Source organism: Pinus tabuliformis, chromosome 2_2, assembly GCF_031772625.1.
Source record: "Pinus tabuliformis cultivar Carrire ecotype Pingquan chromosome 2_2, CPIR1, whole genome shotgun sequence".
NCBI classification, from domain to species: Eukaryota; Viridiplantae; Streptophyta; class Pinopsida; order Pinales; family Pinaceae; genus Pinus; species Pinus tabuliformis.
Window position 1 is genome coordinate 456696612 of NC_142300.1, and position 20642 is coordinate 456717253.

Sequence of the window (20642 nt, forward strand, 5' to 3'; positions counted from 1 at the left end):
ATGGGATATACTCTATACAGAGTACAGAATCTCTGGGCCCATCCAAACAGGAACAGGAGGATGTCACTCTGTGGCCTTTCAAACAGAAACCAACCCCGAGTATGAGCGGACCTCCAACCTTCAAACACCGCCAAAGCTTCAGAATGCCCAAAACAAAGTTACCATATGCAAATCATCGCAGATTGCGATAAAACTTATCCTTCATCGTTACCGTTCACTGCTCTGCTTGTGTTGCCATTGCCTCTCCCATCGAAATTCATCTTGACCTGCAAGAAGCCCCTATTCTGTACTGGGAGATAGAGCTACATACTGGAGAAAATATGCGCCCTCATACATACAGAGATAGATTCCCAAAGTATCGCAGAGGCCTCCTTAGTGATCCCACATTACAGGGACGAAGTCGTAAGTTGAGACTTGGAATTGGATGCGTATATTTTTTGGATTTAAAAATTCACGAGTAGAAATTTCCTCGAATACAAGCACATTGCCGCACCATTGTTTGAAGAGAGATGGTGCTCTGGAGAAAAATATAATTTTTCCATATTGAAGACGACATGGTTAATCAATAATTGCTTCTTTATTGGCTGAAAAATTTGATCTTGAGGTCCACGTCGACCTTTCACAGTTTTAATGTGTACGAACAGATTCGAAATGTTTGAGCGTTCTCATTACAATTTTTTATGTCACTCCTAGTGATATATGGGAACCATGTTGTCTATAGAACCCACGGATACAAAAGAAATCCCTGATATCCAGGTAGCCCAAAAGCATTAACGATAATTTATTATTATTCATCATAATTTTTTTTATATATAAATTATTATATCATCCAATAATCTATTTAGGTTAATGCATCTTTATATGAAAAAAATAAATATAGTATTTTTTATAATTTTTAATATATAAAATGTTTTTGGTATATATTATAATATTTAATATATAAATTTACATTTATATCTATTATAATTATTTAATAGATAAAACATTTATGAGAAATTTTTTGGTATAAATCACATGATATATCATTTGTCGACGTGTTTCGAACCAACTAGTGTGGTTCATCGTCAAGACAAGTTGAAGAAACAAATCCAGCATTGCATATTAAATAGTTTGAATGGAGCTTCCAACAGCTAACTTGACCAACGGCTAAATTAGACTTTGGACCATGGTCATAAAAATCAGTGATTAAATAGAAGTTAGTTATATTAAGAGAACTTACCTTTATATATTTATATATATATATATATAGAAAGTAATTTTAATTTTAATTGGTTGTTAAGTTAATAGATAGTTAAAAGTATTAACTATTTAATAAATACATAGAAAATATAAATATTAGAATAAAACCTATAACTAAATAGTTATAAAAGGTATAACTAACTAGTTATATATATATATATATATATTATAATTTTAAATTGGTTGTTTAAGTTAATAGTTAGTTAAAAGGTATTAACTATTTAATAAATACATATAAATATTATATATATAAATATTATATATATATATATATATATATATATATATATATATATATTAATTTTAATTTTAAATTGGTTGTTTAAGTTAATAGTTAGTTAAAAGGTATTAACTATTTAATAAATACATATATAAATATTAGAATAAAATAATATTAAGTTAATTGAATATCTAAATGTTAAATTAACTGTACATATGAATATACCTAAAAGATTAAACTACCTTATAAAAATTTATATATATATATATATATATATATTAATTAATTAAGATAATAGTTAGTTATAAAAGGTACTAATAGTATAAAAATATTAAAATAAGCCAAGGGGTGGAAAGAATAAAAATATTTTAAATAATCAGATAAAATAATTGTATATGTTAAATTAACTTATTATTATAATTATCTAAGCATTCAAAAAATTAGATGAGTCAAAAAACGAGGGGAGGGGGAGAGGCGGAAAGGAAGAAAGCGACTAGGAAGAGAGAGCTGGGACCCAACACCTACTGATTTTCCAGCCATCCTCTCTATTGAGATTGCTCGGCCTCTTTTCAATCTCAAGAGCTTCCCTAAATTTCCGATGATGGAACTGTAAAACTCTAGCAATAACACTAGCCTCCTCAATACAAACATGATGATTGGTTTTTTCCGCATGCTCAGCTAAAGCGGAAGACTTTGATCTCCTATGCTTAAGGTCAACTGCGTGCTCACTAATCCTTTGATTAATGGAGCGACCAATCTCACCAATATAGGGGGTCCCACAGGAACAAGGGATAATATATACCCCTTTCATATCTTTAGGGTCGATAGGATCCTTCGCTGATCTGAGGGACATACAAATGGTGTTAAGGGGCCTAAAGGTCACAGGGACACTATGCATCTTGAGAATCCTCGCAATCTTATCAGTGGTCCCCTGAACAAACAGAAGATGGACACCTGGAATCCGTTCCTTCGGTTCCCAAATGATATATTATGTGATTTACGCCGAAAAATCTCTGGTAAACTTGATATGGATCACAAAAGCCTCAATTCAACAGATAAAACATTTGTTTATATTTATTTTCGGATAAAATCAATTTGTAGTTAGGCAATGTTAAATCTTTTGTTTTTAGGTTTGGTCTAAGTTGAAAGGAAGGTTTTGTTTTATTTATATAATTTGAGGTTTTATTTTATTTATATATGTTTGAATATCACGGTAAAAATGTATTGCCTCACGATTTAGAGAGGTTTCTTTACTTATGTGGTGTTTACTTCAGACCTCATTTATAAATAAATTTTTTCTTTCTCATAATCTGAATAGATCATTTATGAATAATTTTTTACCTGTGGCCTGTGAAGCTTATCATTAACATTATTCTCTTTTTTCTTTCTCATAATCTGAATAGATCATTTATGAATAAATTTTTTCCTTTGGAATATGAAGCGTCTCATTAACATTATTCTCTTAGATTGTTTAGTGTCATTTTTAAAATGTTCCATTTAGACTCCTTTACACCCTGAGCGTATGGTTTTGAGGAGAATTAAAATGACTTGAGAGCACGATTTTGCTCATATAATTTGTATATCAGTTTTAATCCTAACATGTTGCCATTACAAATGAAATAACTTAGGAGGCACTTATCATAAATGAAATGTTTATTATAAATGAAATGTTTTATGAAGTATTAATATAATTTAGTTTTAAAATTCCATATATTATATATATGGAATTTTATACAAGATTAAAACTTTAATTTTATATAGAGCATAAGGCAATAGATATTGGATGAAATACAAATGCAATGATATTGCCACTGTGTAGATCTTGTTTGGTTAGTTATTATTTTTTATTTTAATATAGATTAATATTTTAAGAGGCATAACAAATACTTAGGATAGATGCTTTTGCAAATAAAGGTGATAAATTCTATATAGATGGCGGGTGTTTAGGTTGCCTAGCTACAATGATAGCATGGGTACTTGTTGAGATGGATTATCGAGGATGTTTGCCAATCGAGATTGACCCATTCTAGGGGCCATTCTATTTTTGAAAATTCCTATATTACTGGGGGATTCCATTAAGATGTCTTTGTTTTCAAGCCACTGATCATATCTTCGAAGAATTCCCTAGCAGGTATAAGGCAGGAATATCTCATAGATCACAAAAAGTTGGTCGGGTTGTGCATTTCAACGATCATCCAAGTTGGGAAAATTTTCAAAATTCTATGGGAATCGACTCTATGGGTCTAGGTAATAAAAAGATCCTTGTCTCCAATGTGAATGGTGTCATTTATCCATATCAAGCTTGTGGTAATATAACAGGTTGTAGGTTGTCTAGAAACATTTCTCTATCTCATCTCATGTTTGTAGACGATGTGCTTCTGATAAGAAAGGCCTCTAGAGCAGAATGGCTTGCTTTCTACCAAATTCTTTCAGGATTTGGGGAGGCCTCAAGTTTATTAATGAACAAAGGAAAGTCAGCATTGATTTGAGTTGACCGCGAGGATGCAGAGACTTTGGAGATAGCGAAAATATTTGGAGTATAGATAATCCTTTTGGATTAAGGATTTAGATACTTGGGTTTCATGCTAAAGCCGAAAAGATTGGGACAAGATTATTAAAAAAATTGAAAGTCGTTACATAGGTCTTTAAAGTGGTTATTGATGGCAGGTCGTCTGGTGCTATAGAGAATATCTATGTATTGGATGCCAATATCCAAACTGCCAAAATCGATAATTAAAAGAATCAATGTTTTTATTGCAAGATTTATGTGGTTTTCTATTGGTAACTCTTAGAAATTCAATCTAGTTTGATTGGAGGATCTTTCAAGACAGGTGGATTAAGGTGGCTAAGGGATCAAAGACAGAGAGTTTCAATTTGGCAATGATTGTACAAAATATTTAGAGGGCCATGAATGGCGTAGACATATGACAACATATTATAAAAGTGAAATACCTAAAAAATCACGAGATGTCTAGCTGGATCGATGAAGGGGCTTTAGAAAAAAAAGGTGGTATCACTGTCATGGAGGAGCATGATGAAGTCAAAACATAGGTTGCTCGGTAATTTGATATGGGAGGTCAGTTATGGATTGAGAGCAGAGAGAGGGTTGTCTCTCATAAAAGGATTGACTAGTAAAAATATTCTTTCTGTATCTCTGCTCAATCATCTTCACAACAAAAGTTTATTTGATTTAAATTAGATTTATGTTGACCATGGATGGAGCATGGAAGCGATCCCCTAGTTAGATGCCAGGGAGATTGGGATTTAGGGTCATTTAGAAAATGAATGGGATGAGTATACATTGCAACTGTGACTTGCTCACATTTTTATGTCATTGACGAAGGATAGTTTGACATGGAGAGGTTGATTCCAGAAAGGCCATATTATGGTCAAAGACGCCTACTCTTTCATTACTAAGGTATTTAACTAGGCTACAAAAAAATTATGGTTCTAGTCATCATGACATTGGAATATACCACAAAATTTCAAGTCTTTTGCTTCGTTGATTATTCATCATAATATTCTTACTCGGGAAAATTTTCTAGAAAGAGGCTTCAAAGGACCTGGAATATGTGTTTTATGTTGTTGTGACAATGAAGAGGTGACACATCTCTTTCTGTCGTGTCCATTTATGGTCTGAATATGGATTGGGGTCTTTCAAATGTTACATTTAAAATCCAATTGGGACCAGTCATCCATTGGAGACTATCCTTATTAGTGGTTAATTGATTACAAATATTTATGAGATCTGCTCTTTTATATCATGTGGGGTATTTGGAGAGCAAGGAATGCTCAGATATTTGATCAAGTTGGGACAGAGGTGAGGGACATGTGCCTGAAGACCACGATATATTTTCTGGAAATAGGAGATGCCAAGGAGAAGTTGTACAATTGACATTGTTAGATGAAGGATATATGAGCCGATTACCTTGTAGGTTTTTTCGACAGGGCTTTATCATTTAAGGTATGTGGCAGTGGGGAAGTCATAACTTTGCGGCTTGGAGAATTCTTTCACTTTTGTTGGTTCACTAGAGAAGGTTCAAACACATGAGTGGAGCTATTAGCACAATGGAGAACTTTATTTTGTGCTAAGTAGCTTGCTATAGAGGAGATTGATGTCTTTGGAGACTCTAAAGTGATCATAGATGGGGTGAATGTGAGATCATCATTGGAGGCTCCAATAATGTCAAATTGGATGTGGAGAATTAGAATGTTGATAAAGACATTCAAGAGATTATCCTTCTCTTATATTTATAGAGAGAAAAATCAGGTGGCAGAGATCTTCTCAAAGCAGAGTTGCAACGTTGAATGAGTATGATTAAATTGAGGATTTTTAAGAACCCTCAATTTAGCGATCAAGTTCCATTAAAGATATAACGGACATGTTCAAGCCACTTATGGATGTTTTTATTTTGGTTTTAAGTTTGAAGTTTTTGTTGCAAAACCCTACTCTAAAGATAAATATAGGAAGCACACTGGATGTGGTGATGAGATAGTATTAGAATTTAGAAAGGAAAATGTATGTGATGATGAGATAGTATTAGAATTTAGAAAGGAAAAATGAGGATGATGAATAGAGAGGAAAACCAAGGCATATGTAAGATTTTATATTAATGAAGCAAATATTTTTTTCCTATTTGAAAAAAAGGATAAACATTTTATTTAATATTTCACATATAATGATTATCAAAATTTGAATTTTGTTTGAGAGAATAAACAACGTCTTTATCTGAATTTTTATTGCATACATACTTAATGTCTTTATTTTCCAAAACGATAGACAAGAAGATATATTTCTTCCATTTGTTCAAAGTTTCTTAAGAGTTCCATTTTTCTGGAGTTCCTTTGAAAATGGGAAGTGATCAAATTATTAAATAAACGTATGGAAATTTTATTGTGAACCGTGAGAAGAGGTTTTCGTTACACTGATTGTAAACATCTTGTTTGCAATTGGTACGATAGTTTTTCTAAATCATGTCGACTTCATTAAAGCAAATCCCAAACCTCTGTGCGATCTGGCGATAACTCCTTATTCAGGATACCGTGGCGCTCTTTCCTTCGATTCACTTCAACGTTCTCCATATACTAATCAAGTAGAAGTTGTTTCCCTTAAAGTGATTTTCTCGAAAGCTTCTACGACAACGACAGGAAGAATGAGATTTGATATGACAAACAGATCTCATTTGTTTGGGGTGTTTTGTGGCTAAAAACACATGCATAGCGTGTTGGTTTTCCAGCCAAAATCTCAGCGCCTGACAAGACAGACGTGGAGGGCAAAAGTTGCACTGATGACCATTTAGGATAACAACAGATATGTATATTTGTAATAACAACCGTTAGACACCTGTAAACCATATGTTCAGCATTTTGGAATAACGTCTGCGACTCCATTATTGCTGACACGGAAACGTTGTGGAAAGGGCTTACACGTCACCACCGCGAGAGTAAGTGTTCATCCCTATTACCTCTGCCCTTCTAATGTAGTGTTTTTCCTGCTCTATAAACCCGCGCATGCACTCGAGTCTCATACATGTCTTAATTTTTCTCTGCCCTTTTCTAGTATATATATTTCCCAACATTTCTCAACAATTTTGTACGCGCCTCCTTTTCTCCGACCCTAAAAAATGGAATCGAACACTAACACTGCTCAACTGAAAATCGATGAGAATATTTGGGTTATTCAAATTAATGAAGGTCTGGATATACTCCAACAAGAAGAGGAGGAGGACTTCTGTGCGTCCGTGTTTAATGTCCCCAAAGAATTATTGGCACTGAAGCCGGAAGCATACATTCCTCAAATCGTTTCCATCGGCCCTTATCATCACTGGAGATCTGAACTCTATGAGACGGAGGGCTATAAACTTTCTGCGGTCCACAGACTTGAGAAAAGAATCAACAGACGAGGCAAAGGCAAATTTCAGTCCGTCGTTGTGGAGGAGTTTAAGAAGGACGACTGGCAAATCCGGAGCTGTTATCACAAGTTCATCAACTACAAGGAAGAAACCTTGGCATGGGTTATGTCACTGGACGCCGCTTTCCTTCTTGAATGTTTGCAGTTTTATATCAGACACGCCAACGACACACCGGGCACGGAGTTCAAGCAACTGGGACGACTCTTAGATCTGAGTGCAACAGCGCTGTTCACAACTCTATTGACAGAGATGTGATTATGCTGGAAAATCAGCTGCCGCTGTTTCTATTGCAAAAGCTTTTGGAATTGCAGATGGGTTCTAAAGTAAAGGCAGAGGAGACGCTCTCCGGGCTGCTAAGACTTGTTTGCCAGGAATGATCTCCTTTCACATTCGAGTTGCCGGACAGCTCAAATCTCTATATAAATGGGAGAGGGCACGTCCTAGAGGTGCTGTACTACGCCATCGTCCCTAATGTTTCCAACAATCAGAATCCAAACCAAAGTCACAATGAAGAAGAAACGGAGTCGCCTGACACAGTAGACAGTTCAACCATTAGAGTGGCCTTCAGCACATTGCTGTGGAAGGCTCTCTCATATCTAAACGTTCGGCCCCTCCGATTTCTCTCGGAGTGGGGTGGGCGACTACGGAGCCTAAGATCCTTGAATCTTCCTGTCAAAAATGATACCATCCAATTGGCGGAAGGAGACGGAGACGAGGAGGGGAAGGGCGAAGAATCCGTCGATAAGATCATACCACCCACGTGATACGAACTGACTATTCCATCTGTGGCAGATTTTACACTCTGTGGGAGTCAAATTCGTCTGTACCTATGGTGACCTCACCACAATACAATTTGATGAAAAGACTGCCACGCTTTACCTCCCCAGAGTAAAATTGGATACCAACACGGAGGTGATCTTGAGAAATCTGGTGGCATTTGAAGCTTCAGCGGCGACCGGTCCGCTGGTTTTCACACGGTACATCGATTTCATGAACGGGATAATCGACAGCGAAGAAGATGTAAGATTGTTGAGAAAGAACGGAATTATCTCCAACCATCTGAAAGGTGACGTGGAGGTAGCGAGCCTCTGGAACAGCATGGGTAGGTGCGTTCATCTCACAAAAGTTGAATTTCTAGACAAAGTGATAGAGAATGTTAATACATATTATTACAGAAAATGGAAAGTTGTGGCGGTCAAGTTTGTGAAGAAACACATATCCGGTTCGTGGCCATTCCTATCTCTCGTAGCTGCAGTGATAGTCTTGGTGGTCACTTGCTTGCAGGCCTTCTGCTCTGCCTATGATTGCAAAGTCTTGTTAGACCAAACCAATCTCTTGGAAGACTGCGCACGAGAAAACTAGAGGTGTGTACCAGAATCGAATTGGCCGTCATCACTCTTTCTATCACCATGTATATTTCTCACTTCTCAATGTTTATCTCTATCATGATAGCCAATATTTTGAATTTACAGATAGTTTTATTCAACCTCAATTTTTTATTTAACATCCTTAATATATCAGAACTTGATTGTTTACTTTGGTTCGTTTGGAATACATCATTCAGACAAACTGCCGTTCTTGAATATTTCAGAGTTGAGATTGGTTAATTCCGAGAGATTTAAAGGCGTTTATATTTTTATAATAATTTTAAATATTTTGTATTAGAGCTGTTTTTTTATTAAAAAGGAAATTATATATTTTAAAAGATGTTTTTTTATTAAAAAGGAAATTATATATTTTAAAATATATATATATAATAAGAAAAATATTTATTATTTTTAAAGGAAATTATTTTATCTTGATTTGAATCGGGAATGAAAACTATTTTTAATTACCATTTTTTTCGATATGTAATGTTTTTATTATTTAATTTTATTTAATGTATTAATTATTTTATATTAAAATAAAAACAAAGCATTTCATTTTATTTTTAGTGTAATGTGTTATTATATTTATTTAAATGTAGTTAAATTTGTATATAGTTAGTATTTTTTTTTAATATTTTATTTTTAATGATGAAAACTAATTATAAAAGTTATAAAACATAATAATGCGGTAGAGATTTGTACATACAATTTTAAGATTTAGAAGGGAAAGAATTATTTTTTATTTTCAAAGTTTTATGGTTTTGTTATCCTACTGTATATCACTATAATATTTTATGTGTGGAGACATTTCAATTTATATAGTATATAGTTATAAAAATAAATTGTTGGTCAAACTATTTGAATTAAGATTTTTTGACTTTAAAATAAACTATAATTTAGTTTGGTTAAATTTAGGTTTCTGTGATCTATATCAAGTTTATATAAAAGAGTTTTCGGAGAAAATCTCATCATAATTCACCAATGGTTAGGACAAGTTGAAGAACCAAATCATGGCTATAGGTTAAATAGAGAGAGCAGATTATTCCAACGGCTATATTAGACCAGAAAACGGCTATATTGGACCGGTTGATTGGATTGGACCAAAAAGTGAGAATATGGAAATTTTAGTTAATTAATTACTAAGTAATTATTATATATATATATATATATATATATAATAAATATGACTATTGGATTCAACTAAATCAATAACTAATTAAAACTATATAGACCTATTACTATTATTATAAGAAATAAGGAAAAATAATAATTATTTATTCAACTAAATCAATAACTAATTAAAATTATATAGACCTATTATCGTTATTATAAGAAATAGGAAAAATAATAATTATTTATTAATTGGATAGTTAATTATTTGGATAAATAATTGACTTAAAAAATAGGAAAAATAATAATTATTTATTAATTGGATACTTAATTATTCGGATAAATAATTGACTTTATGGAAATATAGATGTTTCCAAATAGTTTGTTAACCTCATTATTAATTCAAATTTATTTATATTTTCCGAGGCATAACGGGAAATTGGTTTCTATAAATTTAATTTTATTATATATAATAAAAACTTATATTAATATTATTATAAAAAATAAGAAAATTTTTAAAAACTATAAATGAAAACCTCATGGTTAGATATTGACTAAAAAATTTCAAGGAATCTAACTAATTAAATATGTAGTTAAAAACCATCTAGAGAGTAAATTAAAGTAATTGAAGGATTAGGAGAAATTATCGATGCGTTTAATGGATTTGTTAATGACATTATAAATTTATATACAAATGTAAAACTTTTTATTCATCTATTTTTACATTATGGAAATTAAATATAAACCTCTTATTATTAATTTAAATCTAGAAGAAAAATAATAACTAAAAAACTGAATAAAAACCAAAAGTCACAGAGGGACTGAAAAGAAAAACAGGCAAACTAGGAGGTGAGGGGAAAAAGGAGAATACCACATTAAGGAGAACGACATAAGGGGCATGGGTGGGGCTGGGCGGGGGGGTTGCAACTAGGATGAAAGAGCAGGGATCCAACAACTGTTAATTTTCCAACCATCATCCCTATTGAGATTGCTCGGCCTTTTTTCAATTTCGATGGCCTTCGTAAACTTCTGGTGATGAAAGGGCGCAATCTTGGCAATAACACGGGCCTCTTCAATACATATGTGATGCTTGGTTCTTTCCGCGTGTTTAGCCAAGGCTGAGGACCAGGTCCTCCTATGTTTTATGTCTGTTGAGTGCTCTTGAATCCTTTGATTAATAGAGCACCCAGTCTCACCATTGTAGGGGGTCCCATAGGAACAGGGAATAACATAGACACCTTTCATGTCTTTAGGGTCAACAAGGTCTTTAACCAATCTAAGGGAACTAAGGATGGTGCTAAGGGGTCTAAAGGTTGAGAGAACATTATGCCTCCTGAGGATTCTCGCAATCTTCTAAGTGGTCCCCATGATGAAAGGGTTATGAACCCATGAAATTCGATCATTAGGGTATTTCTTAACCTTGGAATCTTTGCTCTCTTTAAAGAAAGCTTTCAAACCTTGGTGCCTACTATAACCATTATGAGAAAACAGATTAAGGAGATGGGCTTTCTCTCTTTCAAGGTTCTTTTCGTCAGAAATTATAAGGGCACGAGTCACTAACATGTTGAGAACACCCAACTTATGAGCCTGGAAATGATGGGAGCTGGCATGAAGATACTGCTCAGTATGAGTTTTCTTCCTAAACACTTGGTGGGAGAAAGAACCGTCCCCATTTTTCGAAATGAGAACATCAGGGAAAGGCAAACAACCATCCACTTCTTGATCCATCGTGAATTTTATGGATGGGGATTGATTGTTGAGATGCCGGAAAAAAATATCTAGCTCTTCTTGGCCATGAGACGAGATGACACCAGTGCCATCAACGAATCATTTCCAAAGCTTGGGCAGGAGACAAGATGAGGCCAAGGCCTTGGATTCAAAGTATTCCATAAAAAGATTAGCAACAACCAGGGACAAGGTTGAGCCCATGGCAACCTCGCAGGTCTATTCATAGAATTTTCCTTCAAAGCTGAAGAAGGTAGACATGAGAAAAACTTCGACTAAATGAACGGTATCAGGATCAGTGAGCCATTTGATGACCTCATTCGCCTTCTTTATAGGAATAGAAGTATAAAGAGAGACCACATCAAGGCTCACAAGAATGTCCCTTGGGTCAAGCTTTATGTCCTTAAGCTCTTGGAAAAATGGCGAAGAGTCTTTGACAAATGACTATGTGAGGCCTACAAGGGGTCTCAGCTTCGAGGCAAGGTATTTTACAAGGAGGTAAGTCAGACCGCCTATGGTGTTGACAATGGGTCTCAGAGGAGCCCCCTCTTTGTGAATCTTCAGAAGCCCATAAATCCTTGGAGTAATGGGGTTAGTCTCAATGAGTTTATGGCAAAAGGACCCCACAAAGTTACTAGACTTTATAGCAAGAGCGACAGTCCTTGAAATCTTTTTTAGGGGATTCTTGGCAAGCTTTTTATACCTGCCACTATTATGAAGATGATCTGGACAACATCTTCTAGCGATAATATCCTTTGTCAAGGATGACATTCACTCCTCCTTTGTCGGCTTTAAGAACCACGATGTCCTTGTTGTGGTTCAAGGATTTGAGGGCCTCAAATTCAACCTTGCTAATATTGCTTCGAGGGGGCTTTGCCTTCTTAAGGATAACTGCGCAGTCTTACCTTATAGAGTGCTTAGTTTCTTTTATGTTTTTGTTTTTTAATTTCAACATCATGAGATGAATCATGTAGTAAGTGTTTTGATGTTTATTAGGGATTGATGTTTATATTTTATCATCCATTTAATTTATATAGATGAGTTTGTTTTATTATTTTTCTATAATTTTTATATTTAATTAAATATTTTAATTAAAAATGTAAAAAAGTATTTTAAACTTGAATGTATTGGGCCAAAAAGCATTTTACAAGTTTAGTATGTTGTAGTTGTGGGTTAAATATATATATATATATATATATATATATATATATATATATAGATATATATATTTCATCATATAAAGAACCTAGGTGGGAGGATTACCATTTTTCCTTCCAACAACCCAATAGTAAGTTGTAAAACAACAAAATATATTATTTTTACTAAGTAAAATATTCATTCTATCCAATTTTTAAAAAAATTAAGACATTTAAAAAAAAATAGATTAATTACTTCATTCTTCCATGTTCCTTTAATATGATAAGAATCACTCATAAATTAAATCCAAGAATATTATATTACAATTTAAATTAAAATTATTTCTCAATTATTGCACTAAGAGAAGTAAGGTGGTTTGCAATCTACGATAGAGGAAATGTTGTGACAATCTAACATGACATAACGTTACATTAAAATTTAAAATAAAAGATAGCAAAAAAAATAAAAAATTATGATGATGATGATGATGAATAACCTCCATTAAGATCTACATGGTTGATCAAAAGTTAAAAAGGTAAGAGATCGATTACTTTTTTTAACATTTTATAAAAGAAGAGAGAAGTGTTACCCAATCACCATAATTTTGTTGATTTAAAATGTTGATAAAGTTGGTAGTTTGACAAACATTTTTAAAATTAGAATGAATCTAAGTATAATATGGACAATCTAAGAGAAAATGTTTTTCACCTTCAACCCTCTTAAAATTGCACAAATGACAGACACTTCCATCCCATGCAATTTAGGGAATCGACCAATGCCTAATTTCATTATGACGCTCATGAGAATTAGTTCTTATCTTAACAATGTTCATTTCCCTCTTACCACTAAAGAAGATAGAAAGAAAATTTTATTTTCAAGAATGGTTTTGATCACCTCCTTATAACATCTTAGTTTCCTTTTCGGATCTAACTCTTTATCAACACACAATTTAATCTTAAATTTGACAGTAATAATATTTTTAACATTATCTAGATTATGTGGGATGATCTCCTCCTTTATTCCCTAATTGTCCATTGATGATTAGGTATCCATATGCCACCGTCACTTGAAACAATGGTGGATCTTTTCCCCAGAGATAAAAGCAATATTGGGAAACCCTTTGGCATCCATGTTGTATAATGCTTATTATACATAAGATATCTAGTCATAACCATGTTTTCAATGGGGGGTTGAGGTGGGGTGGGGCGGGGTGGGGGGGGGGGGGGAGAGGGAGGGGGGTTCTTCAATCAGGATTATATAGTAGAGAGTATTTCCATTAATTGGTATTTCAGATTATAAAATGCATTTGGATCTATTCAATCTTCCTCCATGACTCTCTAGATATACTACAACATCAAGTCTCACATCAATATAAAATAATATGAGTGATAAGAATTTGAAAGAGGACCTTTTTTTAATCCCATATCCAAATATCTGACAACTTACAAATGTTTTCAATCCCATAGTAATATTTCCAACATCAGTTTATCCTTTTCTCATTCTTATAATTCTAATAGAGATTATTTATTTATAAAAATAAAAAAACTAAATATATGCTTAATAGACACATATTTAAGATGGATTTGGAGGGATAGTAAAAAATTAATTTATTTCCTATTTTCAAAATTTTAAGGTTGGTTAGTTTCAAACTTAGGCCACCCATAACGTTTTTGATGGGAACTTTCACATAAGGAGTACCTTAACAATACACCCTATCACATTCTATTTTTCATTCCATAGACTTTCTATTTTCAATTTTAAAAAAGTCAATTTTTATAAAGTTGACCTTCTTTTTTTGACCACCATAATTCAAGAGGGTGTCACATTAGCCCCATTACTTAGGGAAAATGGTCCAGCTACATAATCATGATGAAGAAGAGTATAGAATATTCCATATTGTAATTATAGTTAGTAGTTAAGGGATTGAAAGTTAACCTCTGTTCGACAATCGAGATGTGTTATAATTGGGCTACTAGGAGTAAGAGGAATCCTATTATATTTGATTGCATTTTCTTCCATAGATGAGAAAAGTAACCAAGTGTGGATAGGGAGAGTACAAAATCAAAGGGTCTATGCACTATAGTGGCCCATAGGCCACAAGCCTCACTTGTTTGTACTTGCATCCATTTTCCATTTAGAGAAAGAGAGAAAAGAAACCTCACCTTCCAGGAAGCTTTTATTCGGAAAGGGCTCCCCAGATTATATCTCATGTGAATTTGTAGTTTGTGAGTTTTATTTTTTTGTTCTTTATTTTCTACATAATTAAAATTTGTGTGCATATGCAATAAATAATAATTAATAGATCCGAAAATGTAGGGAGAAATAAAACTGCATAGTGTACATTTTGGAGTTTATATCATACTTTAGTAGATCTCTTGTGAAGAATTGTCTAGTGGAATATCCATGGTAGTTTAGGGATCATAATGGTGTCAAAGACGTTTCCTTTGGGTATATTGTGGGGAGTTTCAAGGGATCTAGACTGGTTTATCCAAAAGTCACAAAACCCTAGTCATAATCAAAGAATTTGTGAACAACCATGATGATCCTGTAGAGGAGAGATTTGTGTGGATGGAAGCACAATTTTCATACTTAAATTATAATATGAACCTCCTTATGGAAGTCTTGACCAATAAGATTAGGCTATTCATATAAGATAGTTTTTCTAATGCAAAGGTCGTATCAAAGGGAAAAGTTGAAGATTGGGAAGGTCTAGAGATGGAATATGAAAAAAGAAGTAAAAAGGATCAACTCAGTTTGAGTGACATGATTCATTCATAGTCCCTATTTAAAATCAATGTGAAGGTCGACATCAAGTTGTATCAAGGTTATACTGATGTTTTGGAGTAAATCATTGGTTGCAGCGAGTAGAAGTTTATTTTAGTGTTCATCATATAGGTAAGGAAGAACAAAAGATTTAATTTTCTTATTTGAAATTAGAGGTCCATGTCCTGACTTGTTGTGAAAGCCACATGGAGACCTTAAGGGTAGAGTGATATCCTCCAATCAGTAAGTGGGAGGATTTCAATACCCTCATAAAGTCACAATTTCACCTTATTAGTTATGTAGAGGACGAGTGGGTCTGGTGGAATTACTTCATGTAGAAGCAAAGGTATAATATATAAGAGTACAACACATAATTTATAAACATGTCCATAATGTTGGATATCTGTTGGGTGTGGAGCCTGATTATCTTATGTATTCAAAGGTATTGCCACATTGGACCCTAGTTTGTAATGAGGCGGAAAAGACGTCTGTAAAATATACACTCCAAGGGGGGCGGCTGCGCCCCCGAAGCTAAAATAGATGTAAAATTGCATTATAAAATTTTGTAGTTTCGTAGTCAATCTGGGCCATTCATTAGGCAGAGATTTGATGGTAGAAGTTATGTTTGATTTAGGGTTTTTTGCCCTAGAAGGCAACCCCTTTGCTATATATGACGAAATTGTATTGCATCTATGTAGATCTGTAATCTGACTGAGGAAGATAGAGGAGATTGAGAGTGAAGAGGGAATTACAACGAATTTGCTGTAGGTTGTATCTCTTTAGTTTGCTGGATAATATAAAAGGAAGGACTAGCTATTTCTCTGTGGACGTAGCCCAGACTGGGTGAACCACGTATATTTGTGTCTCTCTTGTTTTATGTGTTTATATTTCTGCAATATTTTATGTGTTCCATTTCTCTGTAATATATAATTTTCTAACAACTGGTATCAGAGCCGAAGGTCTATTTGGCTAATAAACTCGCAGGAGAAAATGGTTCCTTATTCGAATGGCAGCAATGGCGGAATATGGTAGGTTTAGGGTCAAAAAAGTTAACGACCAAAACTACCAGCCGTGGAAGATGCAGATGGAAGATTATTTGTACCAAAGAGATCTGTACCAACCATTGAGTGGAAAGGCAAAGAAGCTGATGAGTATGAGAGACACAGAATGATTTTCGACAGAAAATCACTTGGAACAATACGGTCGTGCCTAGCAGCGTCGGTAGCATTTAATATTTCAAAGGAAACGACAATAGAGGATTTAATGTCGACATTGGCCAAACTATATGAGAAACCCTCGGCCTCAAATAAGGTATTTCTTAAGAAGCATTTATTTAATATGAAGATGTCAGAAGGTGGATCTGTTGCTGATCATTTAAATGAATATAATATAGTTACGAGTCAGTTAAGTTGTGTAGGGGTAACTTTTGATGATGAAGTTAAGGCTCTGTTATTTTTGTGCTCATTTCTAGAAAGTTGGAATGGTTTAGTTATGGCCATAAGTAACTTTGCCTCTGGATATAGTACTTTAAAGTTTGATGATGTTGTCAGTGCAATCCTTAGCGAGGAAATGCAATGCAAAAGCTCTGGTGAGACATTAGGTAATGCTTTGACTGTAGAGACTACAAGAAGTAAAATGGAAAGAGGAAAGAGCCCTGGATATCGCAATAAGTCAAGAAAAGGCAGATCCAAGTCCAGATCAGGGATAGTGTGCTGGAAATGTGGGAAGAAAGGACACCTGAAGAAAGACTGCAAGTCTCGTAAGGGAAAAGAAGGAGACGTGCAACAAGAAAATAATGATGAAGAGAATGTGACAGGTGATGTGTTGCAAGATGCTTTGATTCTTTCATTAAAAAATATTATTGATGCCTGGGTGGTAGATTTAGGGGCCTCATTCCATGCCACACTTGATAGGAAACATTTTCATCATTATTTTCAAGGAGATTTTGGATAGGTTCGATTGGGTGATGATAATCCCTGTAAAATCGTTGGAATGGGTATAATTTTCATAAAACAACAAAATGGAAATCAATGGCTATTGGAGAAGGTAAGGCATGTTCTAGATCTGAAGAAAAATTTGATTTCAACAGGGCAGTTGGGAGGTGAAGGCTGTGTAAATACTTTCACAGATAAAACCTGGAAGGTCACTAAAGGAGCCCTGGTAATGGCAAAAGGAGAAAAGGTTGGTACATTGTATTTATGCAATGCTATTTCTAATTCTATTAATGCTTTAACCTCTATAGGAGAAGATACAACATTGTGGCATCATAGGCTTGGGCACATGAGTGAGAAGGGGACGTAGATCCTTCAATTAAGAAATTTGTTGCCAGGTTTGAAGCATGTTTATTTGGAATTCTATGAAAATCGTGTTTATGGAAAACAAAAGAGAGTTAGATTTCTCAATGTTACGAAAGAAAAGAAGAGTGAACAATTATAGCTTTTGCATACAGATGTATGGAGACCTTCTCAGGTATCATCTCTTGGTGGCTCTCGTTATTATGTTACTTTTATTGATGACGCAACCAGAAAAACCTGGACTTATTGTATTCGAAATAAATCTGATGTATTTGATACTTTCAAGAAATGGAAAGCTTCGGTTGAAAACGAGACATGAAAAAGGTTGAAGTGTCTCAGATCAGACAATGGAGGTGAATATTGCAACAAAGAGTTTGATAGGTATTGTTTAGAAAATGGAATTCGCAGAGAGAAGACAGTTCTAGGAACAGGACAACAAAATGGTGTGTCATAAAGGATGAATGGGACAATCATGGAGCATGCAAGGTGCATGATATTGCATGCAGGATTTCCTTTATAATTTTGGGTAGATGCTATTGTTTATCTAATAAACATAGGGCCTTCAAGTTCCTTGGATGGTGGTATTCCAGAGGAGGCATGGACAGGTAAAAAGGTGAACAACTCTTTTTTAAAGACTTTTGGTTGTGAAGCCTTTGTCCACATTAATAAAGAAAATAGAACAAATCTTGAGGCAGAATTAAAGAAATGTACCTTTATTGGATATGGTGTTAATGATTTTGGTTATCGTTTTTATGATTATGAAAAACACAAAATCATTAGGAGCAGAGATGTCGTATTCAATGAAAAGGTTTTGTATAAGGATCAGCTACAGGAAAGAAATAAGAAAAAGAAAACAAAGATTACATAATGCTTGAAGAGATCACAGAAAATGTGATGCTGCCTGAAAATCATAATGATCAACAACTAGAACAACAACCACAACAACAACAAGCACCTAAAACACCTGAAAGTGGTGTTAGAAGATCTACCAGGATAAGTAGACCCCTGAACGATACTCTCCTTCATTATATTATGTATTGTTGATTGATTCTGGTGAACCAGAATGTTATGAAGAAGTAGTGCAGGTAGAAACCAGGAAGAAGTGGGAGCAAGCCATGAAAGAAGAGATGGACTCCTTAGCACATAACCAGACTTGGGATTTAGTCAGGTTGCCTGCAAGTAAAACAACATTGCAGACTAAATGGGTTTGCAGGTTCAAGGAAGAAGATGGAGGTAGACAAAGGTATAAAGCTAGACTTGTGGTGAAGGGGTTTGCACAGAAAAAGGGTATAGACATTGATGAGATATTTTCTCCTGTTGCTAAAATGACTTCAATCAAAACTATTTTAAGTCTAGTAGCAGCTAAAGATTTGCATCTTGAGCAGTTAGATGTAAAGACAACCTTTCTCCATGGGGATTTGGAGGAAGAGATATATATGAAGCAACCACAAGGATATGAGGTAAAATGGAAGGATAAAATAGTGTGTAGGTTGAAGAAGAGCTTGCATGGCTTAAAACAGGCTCCAAGGTAGTGGTATCTAAAATTTGATAGGTTTATGTCTGAACAAGGTTATACTAGATGTCACTTTGATCATTGTATTTATCTCAAAAGGAAAAATGATGGCAGTTATATTATATTGTTATTATATTTAGATGACATGCTTGTTGTAGGTTCTAACATGCATGAAATAAATGTGCTCAAAGGAAAATTGGCAAACTCATTTGTAATGAAGGATTTGGGTGCTGCAAAACAAATCCTTGGTATGAGAATAACTAGAGACAAGAAGAATCACAAATTAACATTGTCTCAGAGTGAGTACATACAAAAGGTGTTAAAAAGGTTTAATATGCAGAATGCAAAACCAGATAGTATACCTTTGGCTAGCCATTTCAAATTAAGTAAGGAAATGTGTCCCAAGGCTCAGGAAGAAATGGCTGATATGTATAAAGTTTCATATGCATCAACAGTTGGAAGCTTAATGTATGCAATGGTATGCACAAGGCCTGATATTGTACATGCAGTGGGAGTTGTAAGAAGGTACATGAAAAATCCAGGAAAAGAACATTGGATGTAAATAAAGTGGATTCTCAGGTATTTGAGACGTGCCACAAATCAAGCATTATGCTTTGGTGGTTCAAACATTACTCTACAGGGATATGTTGATGCAGATATGGTGGGTGATAGAGATAACATGAGGAGCACCACAGGGTATGTGTTTACTATAGGTGGAACAGTTGTTAGTTGGGTCTCAAAACTGCAAACTGTTGTTGCACTCTCAACAACAGAAGCAGAGTATGTTGCTGCTACAGAGGCTAGTAAAGAAATGATTTGGTTACAAAGGTTTCCAGATGAATTGGGTAAGAAGCAGGAGTTGGGCAGGTTATACAGTGACAACTAGAGTGTCATATATCCTGCAAATAACTCTGCATTTCATTCCAAGACTAAACATAGAAAACTCAAGTACCATTTCATATGGTCAGCATTGGAAAATGGACAGTTGAAGATGGAAAAGATACACACTAGCAAGAATCTTGTAGATATGTTAACAAAAGTTGTAACGAAGGAGAAACTGAGAGTCTGCTCAATTTCAATTGGTCTTCAAGTATGATGAAGAAGACGAGAAACAACGAGGTCCAAAGTGAAGTCATTGTCCAGCAAATGAAGAAGCGATGGAGCTGCTATAATCAGTCTCCAAGTGGGAGATTGTTGGTTGTGGAGCCTGATTATCTTCTGTATTCAAAGGTATCGCTACCCGTAAAATATAAGCTGCAGGGGGTGTCCAGGGGGGCTAGCTGCGCCCCCGAAGCTAAAAATAGATGTAAAATTGCCTTGTAAAATGTTGTAATTTCGTAGTCAATCTAGGTCATTCATTAG

General features: G+C 34.4%; 1 protein-coding gene across 1 annotated transcript; it reads left to right on the forward strand.

The window, feature by feature from the left end:
- Window positions 1–7083: 7083 nt before the first annotated feature.
- Window positions 7084–8733, forward strand: LOC149193228 (putative UPF0481 protein At3g02645). The gene is made up of 3 exons (XM_089407255.1): window positions 7084–7429; window positions 7516–7733; window positions 8164–8733. The coding sequence occupies exons 1-3, from the start codon at window positions 7084–7086 to the stop codon at window positions 8731–8733; spliced, it is 1134 nt and encodes a 377-aa protein (XP_089263381.1).
- The last annotated feature ends 11909 nt before the right edge of the window (window positions 8734–20642 follow it).